At 52.8% G+C, this 23,202-nt stretch overlaps 1 protein-coding gene across 1 annotated transcript in view; it reads left to right on the forward strand.

Moving 5' to 3' along the window:
* LOC117217980 (uncharacterized) overlaps positions 1–23,202 on the forward strand; it is a 296,657-nt gene that overhangs the window by 63,490 nt on the left and 209,965 nt on the right. The window contains exon 14 of the mRNA XM_076519423.1: positions 11,618–11,662. Coding sequence (XP_076375538.1) covers positions 11,618–11,662 — 45 coding nt within the window. The remainder of the gene's footprint in view (positions 1–11,617; positions 11,663–23,202) is intronic.

Raw genomic sequence — 23,202 nt, forward strand, 5'->3', positions numbered from 1 at the left:
TTGCTTATCCGTAGACGCGCCATTATTCTTCTTATCCGATCTTCGACGGTTTCGATTCTATCTGTCCGGTGATCGATCGCGACCGTTCGATTCGTCCGACCGTGAACGACCTTATTCTATTCGCCCGACCGCGTACCGCGGCCATCCTCCCAGCTGAAACTATCGGATATTCTTACGCATACGTATATCGAGTATTCTTGCATCTGTCCGTTATATATAAGAATATAAAATCCTGTTTTCCACGCAAATGAATAGAATCGCGAAGAAGATTCCCCACTCGATCCGGCCGATCGTTCTACCGGCGGGAGCACCCCCGTGAAAAATTCTCGCCAATATTCGCAGCCGCGGCAACCGTTCGCTCCACCGTCTCTCGGACCCTTTGGATTGATTAAAAGCCGTGCCTGTGCAAAGTCGGTGGCCGCGTGCCGCCTGCGCGGCGCGAACGCTCGCTGGGAAATCGTGGTGCTCGAGTAATCAGCGCGAGACGGTGCGGCAACGAGCGAGCGAGAAAGCGAGAAAGCCGACGATGCCACTCCCGGCTGATCCAACTTGAACATAATTACCGTGCGCGGGTTTCGCCGGCGGTACATCCGTCCGCTTTGATCTCGAGCTGGCCCCTTTGGGCTGCTTCGGGCTCCTTTGGGTTCCTGGTCGCGCTCGCTCGAGGACGATTCGTCGCCGCCGCGGATGCTGCGAGCAAAAATCCGGCTTCCGCGTGGCGCCGAGCAGAGCGGAGCGGAGCGGAGAAGAGCAGAGCCGAGCAGAGCCGAGCCGAACCGAGCCGAGCGAAGTCGCGTCGGGAACCTGCTCGCGTTGCCAAAGACATCCCGGAGGGTCCATTAACCTTCCGCGAGGGCCAAGCGCGGGACGAGAGAAAAATAAACAGACTGGAGAGAACGGGACAGCGAGAGACACGGCGGAGGGTGGCTCTCCCGAAGCGGAGAAACGGAGGATGCGATGAAAGTAGGAAAAGAGGTGGCGGGAAGGGACGGAGGAAGATAGAGAGCGAGACAGAGACGGTTCGGGCTGGTGATGGCGTGTCTGGATATCGATCCCGGTTTCCGGGATGTTACCATCGTGGCCCGGCTCTCTCTCTCTCTCTCTCTCTCTCTCTCTCTCTCTCTCTCTCTCTCTCTGCTACCCCTTCGCGTGTGGACGAACCGGCCCACTCGGCACCCCTATGCGGCCGCTTTAACGTGTGCGTCGAGGGTGCACAGGTGAACGAGAACCCAGAGTTCCGCTATATTCGCGCTCGTATCGTGTTCCCGTGCCTGTACACAATCGCTCAAAAGTTTCCACGAGTCCTCGGCCCCTCGGGGAATGCCGTCTTGTGTAACGCGAACGTTTATCCTCGCTCCGGCCGCGCACGGTGTAAACGAAATCAGGATTTTCGTCGCGTTCCTATCCTGCTTTTATTCGGCATCGCGTGCCGTCGAATCGAATAACGGGTCTGCGCGCTCTCGCTGCTTGTCGTTTTCTGCAATTCCGACGCGCATCGTTAATGGGTCGACGAGGCAGCCGAAATAGCAATTTTGACGCCCCGCGTTCTCATTTTATTTGGGATCCTCGGTGACTCGAAACGCCTTTTCGCCTTTACTTCGGCGTCTTTTGAAAAGGTCTCTTTTCTCCCGGTCTTTATTTCGTTTGCCCGACCGCAACGCGACGATCAACTTGCCCGTTCAGCGATCTTTCCATTACTCTTGTTTTATCGCCGTCGTTCTACTCGCTGCTTGGCCGATCGTAGATCGCTCCTGCTATTTTTCTCAGTTTGTCGGTCGTCCCCGCCTCCTTCGTCCGATCCCAGGCTATCGTAGAGCCAACGAACTTGACCGATAACGAATCGTCGCTGTGCGCGCGATAACGCTGCGCCACGCTGCACAGACTGTACCGACTAGCCCGGCTGAAAAATTCATCTCGAGCCGCGGTGAAACATGCAGGAGCAAATAATTCTGCGGAATCTGAGCCCGGTGCGCGGCACGACAGGACGCGACGGGACGCGACGCGACGCGGCGGTCACAGTAGGTGTTTGTTACACGTTTATTCTGGATTCCGGTCGGTTGCACGCGCATTGTCCTCGCATAATGCCGCCGCGAGCAATCAGAGTGCATTCGCGGCGACACGCGCGCGCGCGCGCTCTCCCCGAGAGTCCCCGCGCTCTCGTATTCCGTTCACGCGTCTCTCCTCTCGTTCTCTCCTACTCTCCTACTCTCCCACTCGGCTCCGTGGTTAGTTGTTATCCAACGCAGCTGTGTCCAACCGGCAAAATTTCATTTACCTACCCTCCGCGCACTTTTTACCCCGCCGCTTTTGCGCGGCGTAAGATCGCATCGGGTTTCCGGGGAGGTTTAATTACGCGTGCACCTCGCGACCGACCCTCGCATTTAATTCCCAGAATTTTCCTGCGTACACGACGAAACTGGATCTTCACCCTTTGCCGCGGTTAATTACAATCTGACCTTTGATCTTGCACGCAACCGAAGCCGACCCCGACGCCGACGCCGACGCCGCGACGCGCCCGTCTAAACACGTGCTCGTCGAACCGGTCGCGAACAACGTCGCCATCGTATTCCGCGAATCATATTCTTGGGCGACTTTAGATTAGGTTCATCGAATAGGAATTGTTCGACTACCACGGGCTCCGAAACCATCTTTACAGTTTTATATTTACAAGGTAGATAAAAATCTGTATTCGGTTTATTTTCGACGGTTTACAACCTCGAGCTTGGCACGATTAAAAATGCTATACTCGCAGGATGTAATTAAAGCGTCCCGATCGCGTTCGGCGGTCGTGCCGGCCGGATAAACGGTTCGGTCGTCGATCGCGTTGTTTTCGATCGTTGTCCACGGATTAACGATAACGCGACCCGGGAACGAGCCGCTCGTTTTTCGAGACCGGGCTGCATCGGACAAATTACCGAACGCGCGCGGCATTAACACGGTAATTGACCCGCATTAGCCGGTTGTTCGACGAACGTCTCGAGAGTTTCTTAATGAATCGTCGCTCGAGCCGTCTGCCTACGCCTCGGGTCTCGGGACCCGGGACTCGGGACTCGCGACTCGCGACTCGGGACCGTCCGCGGTCTGTTTTCAGCGCAAACTCGAGTATTTTTAGCCCGTGATCTTGGACCGTGGCTGTCTATTCCTCGGCTTCAATTATTTACGCCAGTGGATCTCAGCCTGGATGGAAATTGGATCGCGAGGCCGCGCCGCGCCGCGTCTCGAGTCGACGAATGCATTCTGGCATTCGCGACGGCGATCGGGCAGAACGACGCCGATACAATCCGAGGCAATTGGTATCGATCGCCGTCGAACGTGATTAAACTACCGACGCTTGTCGGAATACCAATTTTAGAATTGGCAGAACTTCCAAGACGCTATTTTCTCCAACGAAGTTAAATTTTTCTTCTCGCCGTTTCAATAAGATCGCTTCGATATTTATTTTACGAGATTCCGGACGCCGTGCTTCCCAATTTCTTCTCTTTTAGCATCGAATAAAACTGTTCCGTCATTTTATCTATGCCTGCACAGCTGGAAGAATTGCAGCGCGCGGTGCTCGATACCGATAACCGTGACGCGAGAGAAAAACTCCGCAGCTTGTGTTATTTCCACGGAATTAATTTCCAGGGGAATCTGCATTTTTTCTCGGACTCGATCGCCCCGATAGAGAATATCTTCGTCGAGGAGCGTGGCCGGCCGTATCACCGGGCCTTGAAAAATCGCTTTTAAACGGTGAATAAATTAGCTTCGTAGGACCGGAGATATTTCCGCGCAGCTCGGCAGCTCAGCGCGCATTATCGAAGCGGGAGCGGCACGGGAGCGGATCGAGAGCGGATGGCCGTAATATTTCAAGCGGCTGTCAAAATGAAAACTTGACCCGTCCCTCTCGGATCCATCTTGGAAAATCCCGTGCATACAGTCTCGCGCACGGTACGTGTCGCACGCGATATTAAAGCGGGTACCATTGGCGGCCGGCCAAACCGATGAAAACCGAGGTTATCGTCGGAGCCCGTCGTCCGTCGTCCGTCGCTCGTCGCCCGCCGCCTGCCAGCAAGTGATTTCTTTTTAGGACCTCCCGCGAACCGTCTACGACGATAGGAACCAGGCTCGATCATTTTACGAGCTCGTGAATCTCCGAAATCTAATCCAGTCTTGTCCGTTTCCTTAGATACTCCTCGCTCCGCCGACGAATCCCCAACGAGCTCGCGCGCGACTCTGTGCTCGGAAACGGTCGACCTAACGAGAATCGAGAATCGTCTCAGAAATTCTGCGGCCACCGAGAATCCGCGAGTCCGATCGAAACTGGGATATTCTTCCACTAGGAGTTTTCGTTCCAGAATAATAACGAGCTTCTCCGAGATGCTCGAATATCGAGCACCGATTTTTTTCGCAATTCTTTTAGACGAAACTAACGGGGCCGTTGATCTTTGGCTTTCCGGATAGCTGTATCGTTCGTTGGAGAACAGCGTGTGCTTCGTTTCATGCAGAAATAACAAGTGCATCTGAAATTATGGCGGTTCGATCGGACCGCTGTATGGAAAATATATGTACCATTTGTTCACCGAATGATGCCAGCTAACGACATTTTCAGATTCTCTTTCGTAGGAGATTCGATATTGAGAATATTTTTCAAAAACATCGTTCATCGAATAATATTTCGAAAATTGCATGCTTTTCGATAATCATTTCTGATTACAAAAAAATTATTTTGGAAAGACAATTGCTCTACCGTACAGAGAGAGAGAGAGAGAGAGAGAGAGAGCGACCTATAGCGCAGCTCCAAAATATCGAATTTTAGCGAAAGGGTACGAGGTGGCTAAAAAGATCCGATTGGCGCGCGGCGGAAACTGCATCTGTCGGCCGGGATCGTGCATGCTCGCGTCCGCGGCGAGTATTTCGTCGTCCAAAAATCCCTTAATCTCCAGCTTGCTCGCGGTAGAGCCATAAAAATAACGCGGCGTGTGTGCGTAACCGCTTTGAATAATTCGTAATCGGTATTAACGGAGCTGCAAATGAAAAATCCGTAGCGAACCTCGCGCCGCTTCGCTCGCTGCTCGTCCGACCGTTCGGCCGCTGCAAAAAGAGTACCCGGAATCTATTTAATTTACGTCGACGCGAACCTTTCGTATTATTCGAGCGTGCGTCTATCGGACAGTTTTAAGCTGAAATTAAAATCGTATCGCGGAAATATGTGTATACTTTATCCGTGCACGGTGAACCGTGCAAATCAATCGCACCGATTCCATCTCTGTTTTACTTTTCAACACTGCGGATTATCGGAAACGTATCGCCTTCGCGGTGATTTATCAGCGGAACGTTTACAACCGATGCATTCGCGCATCCTGCGACTTTATAGAAACATTTTCCAATTGTTTCGGCATCTCCCACCACCCATGGACTCGATTTGCGTGATCGATTCTAATTCGATTTCCGAGAACGTTGCCGCGTCGGCTCCGTTCGCCCTCGAAACATCGTCGAGCTATCGAGAATCGAGGCACGTTATTGAAAGAAGAAATTTTCATCGATTCTACGATCAACCGAGAAAACTCTTTGGCGAAGTTTGCGCATAAATCGACGGTAGCGGCACCTAATTCGGAGTCGCCGCGACAAAAGCGAGCAGCCCAGCGCGCGTTGCGTCGCGTCTCGTCGGGAAGCACGCGTTCCATGAAGCAACTTTAATCGACCGGTCGCGTCGGACGTCAGGACGCCAATAAAAGTGGCCATTGTACGCATCGGTGGCCGCCGCGCCGGACAGCAATTAATTGCCGGCATCGAGAGGAACGCGGGCTCGAGCAATAAACAGCGGTCGTTCGCAGGGAACGAAGAACGAAGCGAGAAGACGGGACTGGTAGAAGACGGGTAGCTGGTCTCAATTTTGTCCGTCGCGCGTCGGATACCATGGACGTTCGCGTGCCGTCCTACCCTTTCGCCCCGATTAAAGTTCTCTCGGATACCGGAGTGTTCTCTGCGAACGGCGTCGAAGCCGATCGGCTTCTCGGCCTTTCTCGTTCCGGGTCGCGAATTTCTCCTAGATCGAACGACCGAAGACGGTGCCCGCGAAACGCGCGAACGAAAACGAAGACGGTTACGAAGGAAGCTTCTCGCAGCGTTTCGCTGTTAACTCGCGATCGCGGACGAGTCTGGCTCGCGAGCCAGAGAGTTCTCCTGGCGGCTGGCCAGACCGAGCTTCCTCTTCCTCGTTTATTCCAAAGCCTCTCGATTAATCGATTCGCCGTCCGACGAGAGGCTGGATCGCCGCGCCGAGGAAAATTGAAAAGCGTCGGGCCAAGTGCGGAAAGATTACTGCCGGAGATAATGGGCTGTTAGGGAGTGGGCGAGAGGAGGGTTCTCGAGCGCTCGAACGGCTCGGCCTTGTCAGACGGATTTTTCGCGGCTTCGGCCGCTGCCAGGGTTTCGGCGAACTTTAATGTGCTTTTTATTTTGTTTAAAACTCGACGGAATTTTTAATTGAACAAGTTTTTATTCGATTCTATGGCTGGTCGTACTCTCCGCGACTTTCTCGGCCCTAGGGAAAAATCGATTTACGCGTTCGCGGTCGCCGCGCCGCGCCGGCGGATTTTGGTGCACGCATATTCGGATACAGCGTTCGAGGAGACTCGACGCGGCCTTTACTTTGTTCGCCGTTGCGCGGAATTTTTTCTTGAACAATTTTGCGAAATTAGCTTCGGCGATCGCGGCTGCCGCGAGCTGCGATCTGCGAGCGTCCGCGATCCGTTGTAACGTTCTTAAAACAGGTTTTAATGTTGTAGCGATCGTTTCGACGGGCGTTCGTTTAGAAAACGTATGTGCGAACAAAAAGATCGAGGCGCGATAAAATGATCGATCGATCGACGCCGTTATCAAGTCCGAGCCTGGCGTTCGCGTCTCTCGATTTGCATGCAGGAGATAAAAAATAATTAATCGAACGCTCGTAGCCTGTCGTCGATCGCGCGCCACGTATCGCACGATAATAGAACAAAACGGCGAGGAGGAAACGGAACGTAAGGATCGAGAACCTCGCGTTCATTGATTATCAGACTTTTCCACGGGAATTCTTCGAGTTGAATTATAGAGACAAGCTTCTCGGTAAGTCGAGCCATTCGTCAAACTAATTGTGCCTCCCGCGGTGGCTGCACGGTGGTTTCTAAGAACCGGATTAATCGGTCTGGCCGCCGCGCAGAAGTTCACCGGGAAACAGACGTCGGAATTTTACGTTTATCGCTTTACGATCGATCCGACTCGCATCTTCGATGCCGTGTAAACATTTGCTTCGCTCCCATTCACATTCGTCGTGCTACACAACGTTTTCTTCCGAGAATTCTCAGAACCGTTCTACATAACTCGCTGCAATACTTCCATTGATCGCTTCTCTCGACGCGCAATTTTAGCTTCGCTTCCGCATCGCCGGACACGGTGTCGTTGTTCTCGTATCGGTAGACTGCGAATCTTCGCGCTGGTTGTGTCAAGATTGTATCCGATAATTTTTAGAACACAAGGAAACATCGATAGAAATTAATTGCTCGACAGCATTCGATCATTTTATCGCTGCGACTGGAAATTGCGCGATCGGCGAGACGATTTCTTCTCTTCGTTTCTTTCTCTTTAGGAGCAATCGATCGATGAATCGAGACTCGCCGAAAATTTCTGACGTTCGAGGTCCGGACAGAAATTAAATTGGACGATCGAAAGAATGCGGTGGAATGTACGCTGGAACACCCTTCGCGCGGCAAGAATGAGAGATCGCTCGCATTTATCGCATATCGATGTGCCCGCGCAGCGAAAGGGCGCAAAACCGTCTCGTTAAACGGCTATAAACGGCCTTAATTAAGTCGTCCAGGGTCACGGGGAGTCGGCAACCGGCAGCCATCCGTCCAACTTCTTCTTTCGGCGGTTGGCTGATGCGAAATCGATGGACGAGACAGCGTCGCGTCGTCTCGCGTCCAATAAAAATTCCTCGGCAGCCACCGCTGCCAGGAAATGTCCCGTGCACGTGGGAACGGAGCGACGCGGCGCGGCGGGTCTAGACTCTGCAATCGGGGGATTTTCGTCGAGGAAAATAGGGTGCCGCTGGAATTTCGTGGGAATCGGGTCGAAGCCCGCCGGGAGGAGCGTCTTTTCGAGTTGCCGCGGTAATGGCGACGTTGTCGCTGGTTCACCGTCGAAGTCGCGAGCCCCGGAATCGGAATTACGTGTCAGACTCGACGGGACGAATATCCTGCCGCGTGTCGGTTCCTGGAACGTCTGAAATTCTAACCCAACCCCTAAAATATAAATGTTTGCTCGACGCGAGCCGAACGCGCTTCTACAACTTCCGCCGAATGATTTTCAGACTAGATAATGGGCTACGGACAGCGAATGCTATACCAGGGTAAAGGAAATATAGTAAAACCGACGAAGAGAAAAGAAAAACGGCGACGCAACGAACAATAGACAAAAATAAAAGGGTGAATAGCATTAATCGCGCAAGGTCGCTGAGCATCGACGGATAGACGGCGAACGATCTTGGCGTGCTTCGGTAATTAGAGGACAGAGCCTGGAAGCAGCAGGCGCGATCCAGAGGACAGCCAGATATAATTAAACAAACGAAGGAATGGAAATTATGCGAGGTCGGGGCGCGCCTCGGCGGTGGCCAGACCGAGATGAAAATTCCAGGATGGAACTAATACGCGATGCGATGCGACGAGACGGGACGCGACGCGACGCCTTCGGAGGATCTTTCGATAAAAATTCCAAGAGAGCCGAGCGTCGAAGCCGAAGCGGTTCGAAGGGAAGAGCCGTGTCTGCGAGGCGCCGATCGATTCGAAGAACAACCGAGGACTTTTAATGACTTCCTTCTCGAAATCACGCGCGAACCGCCCGCGCCAGCACCCGCACCCGGTCCCATTCTGGCTCGTGAAATTGCACTTTCTGGGATGCTCGGTGAAATGTCCGCGATTCGTGGTGTTCCTGCAAGATCGATCGACGCGAGAGACGCGGCGAATGCCGTGGCTCGAATACATTTTTGCGACCTTGGATCGCGACTCGAAGATTCGATCGAATTACAACGCAAACTACTCCGCTCGACGAAACAAACGTATCCTTTCGACCATCTTGCATTTTGCGGATTCGTTCGAGACGATGCTCGACCATTTCGCGGTAGAATCGTCCCGAAAGGGGTAGATCCGGAAGAGTCGTAGAACGTATCGAGCCGTAGGATAGTTTGGATTTGGACGAATGGTACGACCGCGCCGCGCCGATGTTCCAATAAAAACGCCTAGGACCGACACGATGCGTCGCGACGCTAACAACGAGATATTCGAGAGCAGTTTCCGGTCCAGACGAAAAATCAGCCGCTATAAATTTCCTTGACTCGTTTCGGCGCGGTTATTTACAGCTTCGCGGCCCGCCGCGGATATATCGCCGCGCGGTGTTTATAGCTGGCCATTTTTCCGGGTTCTCCGGTCCTAACGACGCGACGCGTCGGACACTTTTAAGCCTAACAGGTGGCAGATCATCGAACGATCCGGCCCCGAGAAAATATGTCGACGGACTCGCGCCGTTTGTTTCTCCCGCGCGGAATCCGCGGCGTCGATGTCGTCGCAGCTGTTCGCCTTTCCGCGCTTTTATCGTATTTCACTCGATTCGAACGAGCCAATTGTTTAGGGTGAGAGCGATCGTCGAAAATTAGCGGTATCGTCGAATGTCCGCGTCGGGACGTTCGAAAATGATTTTCGAGGCAACGTTCGGGCGGTTTCGAAAGCTCGACGAGCGCGGAGGCGTCGCGTCGCGTCGCGACGTCGAACGAAATGGAACGAAACGGAACGAAGCCGAAGAACGCGGAATACATTAGCGTGGCACGTTAATGCCCGCGGCGCACGCGACGCTCGGCGTCCCGGCGTGCAACACTCGATTTAACTGCGTTTAGTTTTAATGCCGGCCGCGGACCGTTCCTCCCCGCGTCCCTCTCCACCTCGGGCGATACATCGAGTTCCACTTCCCGTTTCCACCTGGCGGAACATTAACGCCCGGACGCCGCTAATGTGCGTTCTCTGTCATGGAAACCGGCTTAACCGTCGCGTTCAACAATCTGTATCGTGCAGCGTGCAACGTCCCTCTGCGACCTGTCGCATTCGCGATTCGCGTGCTGTCCCTCGTTCGCCTTTCTATCGATCCTCTCGGAAACGCTTTTGGTCGGTCGATACCGAAAATCTTGCTGTTCTTTCGCAGAGATCGCGACGGATCCGTTCCATCGATGACAGTTTTTAAGCAATTTATACATCGTATCTTTTATCGGAGATGCGCGTTCTTTCGCGGAAATCGCAGGCAACCCTTGCACCGCACGAAATTCTAGTCGTGTGCATTCTCCTTGAAATTGTTGACGAGCACGACGTTATTGGCTGGACTACGTTAGCTGGACATTCCACAAAAATAGGTGAACGCGATAATAAACAATATTCTCTGCAAAAAAACGTTTTATCTTTAATCGATTACACGTGGTTAATCGTTCCACCAATTTCTGTATTTTCGCAAAAAAAAACGTATCTTACCGCAGAAATTGATTTTCGAACGCGCTACCGTTTAATTCGACGACACGGAAGGCTTTGTTCGAAAAATACCGGAGCAACGTACAAATTTCGATTACAAAATGTATAGAATTCCGCTGAAACCTCCGCGATCCGGCTATCGCGATGCTCTTTCATCCGTCACGCGTCCAAAATGACTCGCGTTTCGGCACTCGAATCCGGTAGCGAACGCGATCATTTTTATTCGTTCCTGTCGGCACCGTGAAAAATACGCAGGGGCGTATCCATCGGGTTCGATTCGGGCATTAAAAAATTTAAGAGAAACTCTCTGTTCGTCGTCGGTGCGGCATAGCGCGGCGCGGCGCGGCGCGGGGCGACAACCGATCCGATGGTAGACAAAACGGAAACGCGGAAAAAGGGACAGCCGAGCGACCGCGAAAATGTATGCTCGACGACGCGAAAGAGATACGGAGAGAGCCGTAACCGAATCGAAACGCGTTGCCGGACGAATTGATATTTCGAGGGGCGAAGGGGCGGAGGGGACGGCGACTGCGGGGCTGGCGAGCGACGGACTTCGCGAAATTCGAGCCCGGTTCGCATCTCGTATGCGAAACGGTTGCGTGTCGCGCGTGCATTTCCATTTCCGCGTGCGCGCGGCTCGCTGCTCGCGTAAACACGATCGTTTCTGCCGCGCTAAACCTCTGCAGGCTGCTCCATCGAACTGCGACGAGCTCCCGAAACAAAACCAGCGCAAAATTTTCGATTTTCTAAAAGTTCTTTGTATTCGAACCGTTACGATCCCGCGAATAAAAATCGTACGACGACGAAACTAGCGTCGTTTCGAAGCCTAAGGTCTCTGCTTTGGCGCAGCATCGTTCGTTCTTTTCCAACACCTTATCGCACCGTGTAGTTGGTGGAAAATCGAAGAGCCGCGTTTACGCTTCGCAGATGCGCAACGTATCTTATCGAATCCCGAAGCGTAGTCTCGTTCGAATTTCCTAAAGGAAACTGCCGACACCCTAAGCTCGAATCATTATTCACGCGGTCGATCCTAGTCCGGACAGCGAATTTTCCCTCGACTGTAATATAATTCGGGGATCTCTGTTGTGTTGTTTCAGATCTCAGCCAGCCTCGTCCGGCCCGAGTTTCCTTACTGCTGTCAGGTGAGTGACATTAATGTCGCCGATGGCAACGCCGGGGTTTAGCCCGGGCTTAAGGAATTGCTTTATCGTCTGGCTGTAACTCGAACGGGAAAAGCGTTCGGTAACTTTCTTTCCGCTGCCTCGAGCCCGAACGAACCAATTTTCTTTTCCTTCGCCCATCGCGGGCTAAATTGTGTTCCCATTATTTGTTGCCGCTGCCTCCCCCCCCCCCTGTCATTCCTTCTCGGCATTAAATAGATGGCCGATGGTACAGCCGACTTCTGCCAACGACGCAGAGATCGCGAGGAACGCGAAAAATCCGTTGTTCGCATCCCATAAAATTTCAGAAGTAAAAAATATGAAAATCTGTATATCCAACATAAGTCTAAGCGATGGTGGATCGCTCGACCAACTGCGAAGCCGATTAATTGGAACAGGGAGATCGCGGCTACAAATATTTGGCTCGCGACGAAAGGTTCGGAGTGCCTCGGGACATAAACCATAAACCATAAACTATAAACGCTTAAAGCTGAAACGAAGGCGCGGAAGTGGATCGAGACGCGCGCGATCAGACGAGTGCCGAGCATGGAGACTTCTCGGGATCCGCGGCAGCTCGTGTTCAAACTCTCGCAAACTTGGAATATTATTTACTCGGCACACTGCTTTTGATATCGCATCCCCTCTGGAACTCCTGTGGGCGCCCTGCAGAAGCCCGCCCAAAGCGTTGCCCGCGCTTCGATCCGACACGCGATAGGGATACTTTGATTTCCAATGAATCGCGCGTTCGTCGATGTCCGATCTTACGGACGAACGTTTATTCGTCTCGAAACGGAAATTACCTGTACCTGTTCGAATCGGAAGTTGCGATCAGGGCGTAGGCTACCGGAGAACAATTTCTAGTTTCGTCTCAATCCCTATCGAGTTCCATCTAGCGCGATAACGTATCGCTTCGCGATGCAAGCTACCCCGATGGCCGCCACGATTTCTCCAATCCCAAGAAAAAATTCCAGATCCGCTCGTCGAACGCAAAACGCTTGCCATACCGTCGAACGTTTCTTCCAATTTCTCTGGGAGTCTCGTCGAAGTCCTCCGATAACCGGTCGCTCGCCGCGATCCAGTTCTCGATCGTCGATCCCTTTGCCCGGTGGACGTAACAGGAAAAATAATGCCGGTCGGAAAAAAACTTGGGGATGGGAACGTGACAGGCGTTATCGAGGGAGCGACGAGAAGAAATCAGGAATGGAGTGCGCGCACACACCCGCAGGTGCGGTCTGATCCTTTTCAGTGGAATAACACGCGTCTCAGAGAGGGAGAGAGAGAGAGAGAGATCGCGGTAGGAGGTAGATAGATAGGGAAAAGGGGTGACGAAAAACGCGAGAAGAACGAGAACCGGCGACGGGCAAAGAATGCATCGAGCCAGACAGAATAGCCGGCCACGTAACGTCGTACTTTTCATTCTTGCGATCAACGCGTGCTCCGCATCGTGAAATCGTTAGAGATAGAGAGAGAGAGGCGGATGCGGTGGGAAAACGAGGCTGCGTGCGGCGAAGGGAGACGCGGAGCAAGGTTGAAAGGAAAGGCCGAGAAGCGTTTTCTTTGGGAGAACCGGAGGGAGAAATATCGTAGCAGGAAAATAAATGATAAGGGGACGCGGCACGCGGGGACAAAAAGCGAACCGCGCGATTAAGGGAAATAGGAATGATAAGGGAAGTTGCCCGAGAAATACGCGACCCGGAGATCCTTCTCGGAGCGCAGCCTCCGGCTGGATTTTCTACATTTTTCTCCGACCGCTTGCGACGACGGATTCGGAGCAGCGCGCGAACGGTCGAACCGGTTGTTCGAGGGCTCGATAAGTCGAAAATGTACAAAAATGTATAGAAAAATATATGGAACAGCGACGACGACTACGAATAAGAACGGCAATAGGAACGGATCGAAGACTGGAGAGAGAAACGTCGCGGCGATACCGGAAAATGCTCGAACCGGACAAGCGGAATAAAATATATAGCGTCGGGGGAGGCCGAACGAAAGGACGGACGGGAAACGAGTGGGAAGAAGAGGGGAGAGCAGGGTGGCGAACAGGGTGCGAGTGGATAGCGTGCGAGCGAGCGAACGAAACAGAGAGCAAGAAGCGTCTGCATCACCTTGCATTCCACTTGACGGCACTTCTGCGTCGTCGCCTGCTCCTTCTTTCTCCTTCCGGTTGTGCGCGCCCGCTCGGTCCCTAGGCATCCTCTTTTTCACCGCACCGTTCCGCTCCGCACCGCTCCGCACCGCTCGGCAGTCGGAGTCACGGCGATGAATATCGAGGCGGTGCGCTGGGAAGTTCGAGCGGAGAATCGACGAGCGCCGAGTTTAAGCAGCCTGCCACGCTCCGACGAACACGAAAAGCTGACGAGTTCTCTCCCTCTCTCACTCTCTTCCTCTCTGTTCGCGTGTGTGCGCGCCTCTCTCTCCGAACACCCCCTCGTTTTCGCTTTCGCACCCTCGAGCCTGCAACGGAGCTGCATCCTTGCGCGGTTTAATCAAACGGCTGCCGCGCCACCGTCGTCGCGCGAACGTCGATTCGTTCGTTTCGCGTCATCTCTCGATCCGGAGGCGAACGATCTTCCTTTGAATCCACGCCTTTTCCAGCGATCCTCTGTCTTCGGGGTCGCGCTTGTTATTCGAGGCGATACGCTGCCGGTAACGCGTAAACTCTGCCGATTACTCCCTCGTTTCGATGTCCTCTTCGAGAGGTCGACGATCGTGGATTTTCTCGAGACATCGTTTTCGCTGCGACCACGTGCTCCGAACGATCGAAACGTTCCGCTTCCAATAATGGTAGAATTTTAATAATTTTTCGCGACACGACGCAACGAGACGTCGACGCGTCGCGAACTTTTTAATTGCAAGGCGAGTCTTTTCGTACGAAACGAGCTCCGGGAGAAACCGAGCGCGTGGCGAGCGATTTCCGTTGGGTCGCTCGGGAGGAAACGCGTGCGCCAGCACCGGCGACGGCGGAATCGCGCGATAGACTTCTTTCCGACCTACTTCGGAAATTAATCGTCCGTTTTAGGGACGCGACCGGCACTCGGTTTCCGGCGGCGTGTTTTCCGTCCGCCGGAGCACGAGGACAATAACGATAGACAAACGGCTATGATTAATCGTCTAATTGCTAATTGGCACGGTACCTAGACGAACGAGCATCCGTGTTTAACAAGCACGCCGCGTCGCTCCATCCGTAAATACGTAAACTCTCGCGACTTATCCACTCTCGCGTCTCCGGCATTGCGCTGGGAGACGGTGAAACATTGTTTCGACAGGGACGGTGCGTCATTGTTCGAGATACGTTCGATGGTTCGCGTCCGAGGGATTCCGTTGATCCATGGATACACCGGGGATTTCGGGTAATAGACGTCTCCGAGAGCCGGCTTGGGTATCTCGTTCGAATTCCATCCAACTCGACTGTCTCGAATATCCGGCTGATTATCCGTTACGCGACGATGCGACGGAAAAAAGTGCCATTAATTGGCAAGTTGTATCGCGCGATCCATCGAATCGGTATTTTTCAAACGATAGAAACGGTTCGCCACGGTATCGTTTAGTCGACGGAATCGGAACGTCTCGTGGACAATTTCCGATTTCCGTCCACCGGCGGTACATCGTTCCGATCGAATCGAAACTCCCGCGGAACCCGCATTGCAGATTTTCCGGTGATCGGCGGACGATGTTACCCTGCGGCGATAAACCAAGCCCGTTGATAACGCCCGGGGAACGTCTTAATTTCATGCATTGGGAACGGATCGATGCCCGGGGCTCTCGGTTACCCCATAAAGCCGGTTACGGTTTGTTTCCGTGCACGGCGAACGGGTTTTACAGCCCCCCCCGGGAGAACGCGACGCTCGCGGCCCGAGCGGAAACGGCTGCGCCCCGATGACGTATCCTTTGTTCGTCGGGAAGCCGACGTTTAGATACGCGAAAACGGTTTTACGAGGCCCCGGCTCGCTCCGAGAAATATCCTTCGTCCAGGGCCGCGGCGTTTCGAACCGCGAAGCTGGCCGACGGAACGGCCGTGCGCGGGCTCGATCGCGATCGGTTCGGCGATTTCTTCGAGGATGCGTTGCCCTCTTTCGCTTTACCCTCCGCCGCAACCTTCGGCTACGGCGCATTCGCCCGTGTCAGTTGTTTCGAAGCGAAAAAGCGATTGCAGGGGAAGCTCGTTGCAACTTCCACCGTATCGCGCGTCCAGCGTCCTCGATTTTCTCGCCGAGGAGTTTTATCTTCCGGGAACGCGCCACGGCAGTCCGCCGATGAATCTTGTTACCTTAATGTCCGCCGGAAAGGGGGGAGGGGCGCGAAAAGCAGAAAGAGTAACGCACTTTGCGCTACTTTTAAACGGGCCGCCTCGAGACGCCGATACCTTAAACGAGTTCGCGCGCTATAGCGTTAATCCCGGCGATACTGTCATGGTAATTTGTCACGAAGCAGCCGGGCTCGTTGAAATATTTAATACCGAATGGAAAATACTCCGGAAAAGACTCGCTTTCTCTCTCTCCTTCTCTCTCTCTCTCTCTCTCTCTCTCTCTCTCTCTCTCTCTCTCTTTTTAGGAAGACGCGCGACAATCTCCTGAAACGTTTCACGGCTAATTTACGATACTTCCGTCTACTAAATAATGCATTTTTCACTGCTCCGCAATTTTGTTCTCGTTTGCTCCGATCAACTGCCACCCCTTGCGCATCGATCGCGAGCGGAGGGCGGGCTGCTCGATACTACGGATACCACCGTTGTCGATTATTAACGCGACGATTCGTTTGGCTGCTGTTTTTCTGCCGAGATTTTCGGCTCTACGCGGACGTCCCCGCCAAGAGTTTCGGCAAATAGGATTCGTTGCTTTCGCGCATAGAAAATATCGTTCGATCGACTCGAAGATCGACACGAGCCGGGACCATTTTTCCGAAAAACTCCGAGTAATTTAGCAAAGAGGAAATTGTATGCGACGACGGAGAGGCTAGGAAGTCGGAGAAAGCGGATATTTTCCGAATCGCAGTTCGCGTACGTCCGTCCGTCCATCCGTCCGCCTGCCGTAAGATGAAAAACCCTGGAACGAGTTCCGGCGTAAAGTTGTTGCCAAAGACTATCGCTGGATCTTCGTCGTCCGCTATACATTCACCAGTCTCGACTCTCGACTCGCCGTCCCTGTCTTCGTAGCGGCAGCAGATAACCGTTCTCCCGCGCGAAATTATTATGCAAACTGTTTACGCCGAGAACAGAGCGAACAGAGCGAACAGAGCGAACAGAGCGCCTCGCGCCGGTCCGTGCAATACACTTCGCGACGGGATAGCACAATGAGAACCCGGCGTAAAGTTTCTTTCCGGCCGGTGACATCGCGGCTACGAGCGAGGAGAGAGCTCGGGTCTCGCGATTGTTCGCGGAAAGAAGGATGGAAACACGTCTGGAGGAGCCTGCGTGTCTCGCGTAAGACCGCCTTTCTTCCGGTTCGCGGTCGCGACGTTCGATTCAGAATTTGTTTCGCGCGTCGCCGGACGCGGACGACCGCGCAACCGGCGATCGTGCGAGCAGAAGCGAGTGGAAAATTAAAGGTGCCGGTTATCTGCGGAGAATTTGATTTTTGGGAGCGGTGGGAACGAAGGTTGCGTGAGCGGTGCGCGCGCGTCGCTTTGCTACGCGAGCAGCGAAAGTACGATTCGACTCGCCGTTGAAGGAAAATTCCAGATAACGATGCGCCAAAGAGAGCGCAACTCCGGGGGAATTCCAAGTCTTGAACATTTCGAGCATGGAAGTATCCGAAGCCCGGAAAATTCTAGATCCGACAAATTTTCGAGAGCGGTGAATTCTAAGCCGTTCGAACCGAGTGTCGCGATCGCGGATTTCGCGTCTCGAACGACTCGGTTAAAAGAGGAAGAAAATTTGATGGAGTCGCGCGTGCGAGCGCAGCGAATTTTCCGTGGAGAAAAGTTCCCAAAGGTTGGATACGCGTAGCCGAGGAATCCCGAACGGAAATTTTTAACAATTACGACCAGAGACCGAAGCGGCGGCCACATTTTTCATCGGCTGCGCGCTCCATGGGAAAGGCGGTACCCTTTCCTCCGTCGTCCTCTCGGGGATTCCGAAGGCGCACCCGACGTCCTCCGAGGACACCCGGTGAATTCGCGCGCTGAATACAAAATACACACTCGTGTACGAGCCGCGACTCGCGGCTCGCTGCTCGCAGCGAGGCCAAACATGCGCCGGGATTAACGACCGACTGTACACGGCCATGCGCGAAACTTATTAATTTCACGGAGGCGAGAGCAGGCGGCAGCCGGATGCGAACGGATCCACCGATTTCGTCGGGATTTCGAGGCGGATCGATCGAAGCGGCGCGGGCGATCGGCAAACTAGCGTGTTCGAACCGTCGCGCGCGGACAGACAGCGAAACCGAAAAAAAAACGTACGCAGAGAATTACGATTTAATCGTAGTTCTCGAATCCCGCTGCATTTTCTGTGCCGGTTAGTTAAATCAAACTTCCGAGTGCCGGTTATACGAAACGAGGGTGTTCTAGATCTTGGATCGATCGCGCGCCGGAGATTCGAAGTTTTTGATATCTCGAGCATGGAAAATTTAAAATCCCGAAAATTCGGGTACGGAAAACTCTCGGCTCCGAAATCCCGAGCAAAGAAAAGCACAGGGAACTCTCTAATTGTAAGCGTAAGCCCTGAAATCTCGAGAACGGAAAATTTTAAGCTCCGCGTTCGGGAGCCCCGAGCGTCTCGTATTCCCACGTCCCTACCGAACTATCGGCCCCTACCACCGAGCAGCAATTTCTTCGAAATTCGTTCAGCTTCGCGCCGGAAACCGTCGAACCGTTCCGGTCTTGTCGCTCCGACCGAATTTCCTTCGAAACGTCGACGGTTTTGCGCGCAGACCGACGCCGACGCCGACGCGGCCCCACGTAATTCTGGCCGGGTCGCGTCGATAATTATGCGCTATCGTATTAACGAGCCCGTACTGTGACCGGTAATCGCGCGCGGCGGCGGCTGTCCCGCTTGTTTACCCGTGGAAACGAGACCCGCAAACTGCCGTTACAATTTCTCACATATCGATGACGCGACGCGACGCGTTAAATGAAACTCGCGGAGGCGGCCGGTAGCCTCGGCAGCCGGTTCGATCGCGAGACCGCGGATCGCGGAACCGCGGCTTCCGATACCGGCCCCGGCAACGGCCCGGATTAGGTTTGGGGAATAATAGAAATTCGGACGACCGTCGCGCATCGGAACGCTCGCATCGAATATTTCCATGCGGATCAGCCTGACCGCAAGCTCCGGTAAATCGGCGGTTCCGGCAACGGAATTCGGTTTCGACTGGGTTTATCGTCGCGTTATTGGACCGTGGGTCTTTCCGCGAAATAGAAAGTGTCCGCGTCGAGCGCAAGATACAACGTTTTTCGTTTCTTTCGATATATCTCTTCCGGCGTGGTACGACATTTACGGAAGCGTACCGTCGACGATCGTTCGCGTACAAAATCGACGAATGCGCGAGAGCGTTCGAATAAAATTTTCGGTAGAAAGGACGGATATCTCGCAGGTCGGATGCCAGAGATCCGCGTCTGCCTATCAATTAAGGTCCGCAGTTTTAAAAATGTGTTCTCGAGGCTTCGGGTTCCCCGTTTATCTCTCCCAAGAAATTCCCGATTCAAATTGAATTAAAACGGTCGCGACGAACCGTGAAAAGGTCGCCGGGCTCTCGGTATCGATCCCCATCTTCCTTTCCCGTTTCACTTCTCACCTGGTCCTGCGATGGACAGGAAGAAAAAAAGACCTCGCCGAGAGGTAAACGCGGAAAGACGAGCCCGTGTAAACGAACGGTTTACCTATACTTAGATGCAGGAAAAAGGGAGAGAGAGAGAGAGAGGGGCTTTCTTTCGCGAGAACACCGTAATAACGTCGACCGTCCACGGACGGTGAAAAAATGGCGTCGCTTGGCTCGCGTAATTTTACGCCGCAGGCGCAGCCCGGCAATTTTCTACGGGACGTTTCTTCCATTTTGCGGTCGTTTATTTCTACGACCATTTTGTTCGTTGGAGACGACTTACTCGTTCCTTGGTTCGATGATCATTTTTCTCGCGACCTTTCCTTTCCTCGTCGAACCGCTGCTTCGTCTTCGATGCCACCAAAATGGCGGACGGTCCTCCGCGTCGCTCGATACCGAGACACTGTTACGAAGAGACCGCGTGATTCGCTATCGTATCGCGTCTCTTATTTAGCCGGAACTTATCGTCGACGCTATCGTCTCTCCGCGGTCCGTGATAAAATCCATAACGATCGAACGTATTTCGCTGAATTTCTTCGCGCGTGTATCTCGATAAAAGCGTCGAACCAGCGGTTATTCGCAAAATCTACGGTCCAGTCGTTATTTTCCTAAATTCGGAACCCGTTCTCGGTTCGATGTACCGGTCGAATCGTCGACGCGAAAATAATTTAAGAAACCGATATCGAACCGATTCCGTGCGAAATCGCTCGCAAGACCGCCTCTAAAAGAAACGACAACGGTGATCGTTGTTATCAAGCGTCTCGTCGCATGGCGCAGGATATTAAAGCGCCGGTACACAGGGTTTTTCAAATTTTTATTACAAACAGCGCGCCGCGTCGCGTCGCGACAGCCGATCCCGTTGCTTCTCGTTTCGCAGCTCGTCGACGAGCGGCGCGTATCGACGCTAAAAGATTAATATTCTCGGCGCGTGCTCGGTAAATAGATCTTTTTGGATTCGCGTCCTTCCCGTTTGATAGATACCGTGCGCGCGGGGAATGGAGCGAGAGTTTAAAGCCGACTTGCTTGGTATTGATCGGAGTATTAAGTTTCCTGTCGACATCGATACACATAGCCCCGGTTCCCTCGGGATTCTGGAGAGGCCGAACGCGCCGCGCCGTCAGACGTTATACGGAGAAAAAGATGGAGAGAGCGCCCATCGTGTAAACTATACTTGTAAATAATATTCGATACGGCGACAAAATATCGCCGGCCGTTACCTTCTTTGGGAATCGTTTTGCTCCGTCGTGCTGAAAATGGTGTCGTTCGGATAATCGGGTTATCTTGGTTTTGGACATTTACGCGGGACGAGTACAAAGATTCGCCGTTTCGTCCAAGTTTCCACGGTGCAAAGAAACGTCTACTCGATTGGTCGGAAAATCGTAAAAATAGCTGGAAGGCTAATTTTGTAAGAACGCGTCGATATTCGACGCGTCCGGATCGCTGGACGATGTATGAAAAATTACACGTCCCCTCGGGAAGATGGGTAATACGAAATAATAGAGGGACGCCGGAGAACCTAATTTACAAATCTAAAAATCACCTATCCGAGGACGCGTTTTAAATTCACCGACGGTGAACTTTCCGAGTCCGAAGAATTCTAGTTTCGACTCGAAGACGAGCAATCCCGGGAGGAAGTACTTTTCTACGACGGACCAAAAATTGACGTTGCATTTTTGAAAGTCGGGCGTATTAAAAGTCGCCGCGCGCTTTCGGGATACGCCGTCGGCGCGGTGAAATTGCGCGAATAAAATATGTCGAGTTCGAATTGCTCCGGTCATCGAGCGGGTCGGACAGCTGCGAAACGCCGACTCCTCGAGTTATTTCTAACTTTGATCGAATTACAACGCGTTGAATTTGATCCCGGCTAAATAGCCGCGGCCAATTAAGAGTTTCCGGGTCGATATCGGCGTCGCGTCCGATCCGTACGTGCTCCCCGTGCGGAATTGTCTCGAAAAATATTTAATCCGACGCAAGCCGCCCGGTTTCGAAAGGTTCCGGCTCGTACCGGAAGCTGATTGGATCGGAGCAAAGCGGAGGGACTTGTGTTCGCCGCTCGCAAGCGCCATTAACTTAATCAAACACCGCGGCACGGGATTAGGTTTGGTAACAACCCTGCTCGAGACGCTAAAATCCTCTAATTCGCACCCTCGTTATCCTCGTTGCCGTACGGCGGCGCGCAGAAATAATTTGTTGCTCGAAATATCGGTAGCTTCCGGATGGCCGATCGGGAGAATCGTTTCGGTTTGCAACGATCGCGGTTATATTTGCCGGTTATGTTCCTTCTTTCGCGGTGTCCGGGCGAGCAGAATAAATTATTATTATTACTTGCTATAACCGCGGATTTCGCGTGCATTCGGAGCTCGACAACGCGAAATATAATCGTCTACCCTGGTCGAAACGATTACGCGTGTTATTATAACGCATACAACGCGTGTTTTACCTTCGTAAAATTTAACAATCGAGTTTTCGTATTTGGACAGTGGCACGGTGGAAATGAAATTATCGCGATCATCGGATCCGGATATCTATCGTCCGGCGAACGCAACGATAGTCGGCGCATCGAAGCCGAGAGCAGCGACAAAAATGATTACCATAAACGAGGAAACCGAAATCGTGCCGGTCGCCGTTCACGCGCACGGAATCCTTTCGCGGATCATTTTCCGTCGGAGATACGAGATACGATCTTAAACTCTGATTTCTGATAAACGAATTCGGATTCAATTTTGGATCCGGTGGCCTTATCAAAATGTACGTTAGCGTAAACTAGGTCCGCGCGAAAGTCCTCGGGTTCGGGACAATATCGACTCTACGCGAACGAAAATTCGATAACAATTTTATTCGGTTTCATCGACTGTGTAAATTAGTCGTGTCCGCGTTGCCGGGCAACGTCGGCCACCGTCGGCCGCCGTCGGATCTCGTCACGTTTTATCCCGACGCGGCGCGTGCTCCGAGTTAATCGTACATCGCGACTCCGGTTAACGATGCCCGTGTTTCCGTAGAAATTGATATAAACAGCAGTTGAAAGACAGCAGCAATTTCGACGGGACGACTCTTGACATAGAATTTCCGGTTGAATATAGCCATATTTTTCACCGCGATTCGTCGCTAGCATAATCGAGCCGCGCAGGAATTTTGATCGTCGGGTTTGATCACTCGCGCGCTTCGAGGAACGCGTTGGGTGCGCCTGTACAATTAGAAAGCGTCGTCGAGAGAAAGGGTGGCGATAAAAAATACTATACATTTTTGCGTTGGCACGCGTTTTCTTTCAACGATCGCATTTTCTCTCGACGGGACAACAAATTAATTGGCAATTTAATTGATAACGCGTAACGGTGGAGCGCGTCGCGTCGCGTCCAATGTTCGACGGATATTTGTTCTTTCCTGGCAATAAGTATCCGCCGTTCCTGTTCGTTCACGTTTTTCCATATTTCATAAAGTGGACACGTTGCACTCGACGATGAAATATCGTCGCTATGAAAATTGTTACGGTAACAACGAATCGATGCGACGAACGCGGTAATGAAGAACGAACCGAAAATATGCGAGTTTATCGCGCGGAATCCTCCGTTTTCGAAAATTCGAGATCGCAATTTTTTACGTGTATTCCTTCCAGCGTACGTTTCGTTCACGGTTCTGCGGGCAACCGAAACGCGATTCGACCCTGGTGCGATAACTGTCGATTGATAAAAAAAAGATGAGAATGCGAATGCCCGAGAGACGCGTTTAAATCTCGTACGTGTATCTCCTTCGCGCATCCGAGAACCTATC

Source organism: Megalopta genalis, chromosome 1, assembly GCF_051020955.1.
Source record: "Megalopta genalis isolate 19385.01 chromosome 1, iyMegGena1_principal, whole genome shotgun sequence".
Lineage (NCBI taxonomy): Eukaryota > Metazoa > Arthropoda > Insecta > Hymenoptera > Halictidae > Megalopta > Megalopta genalis.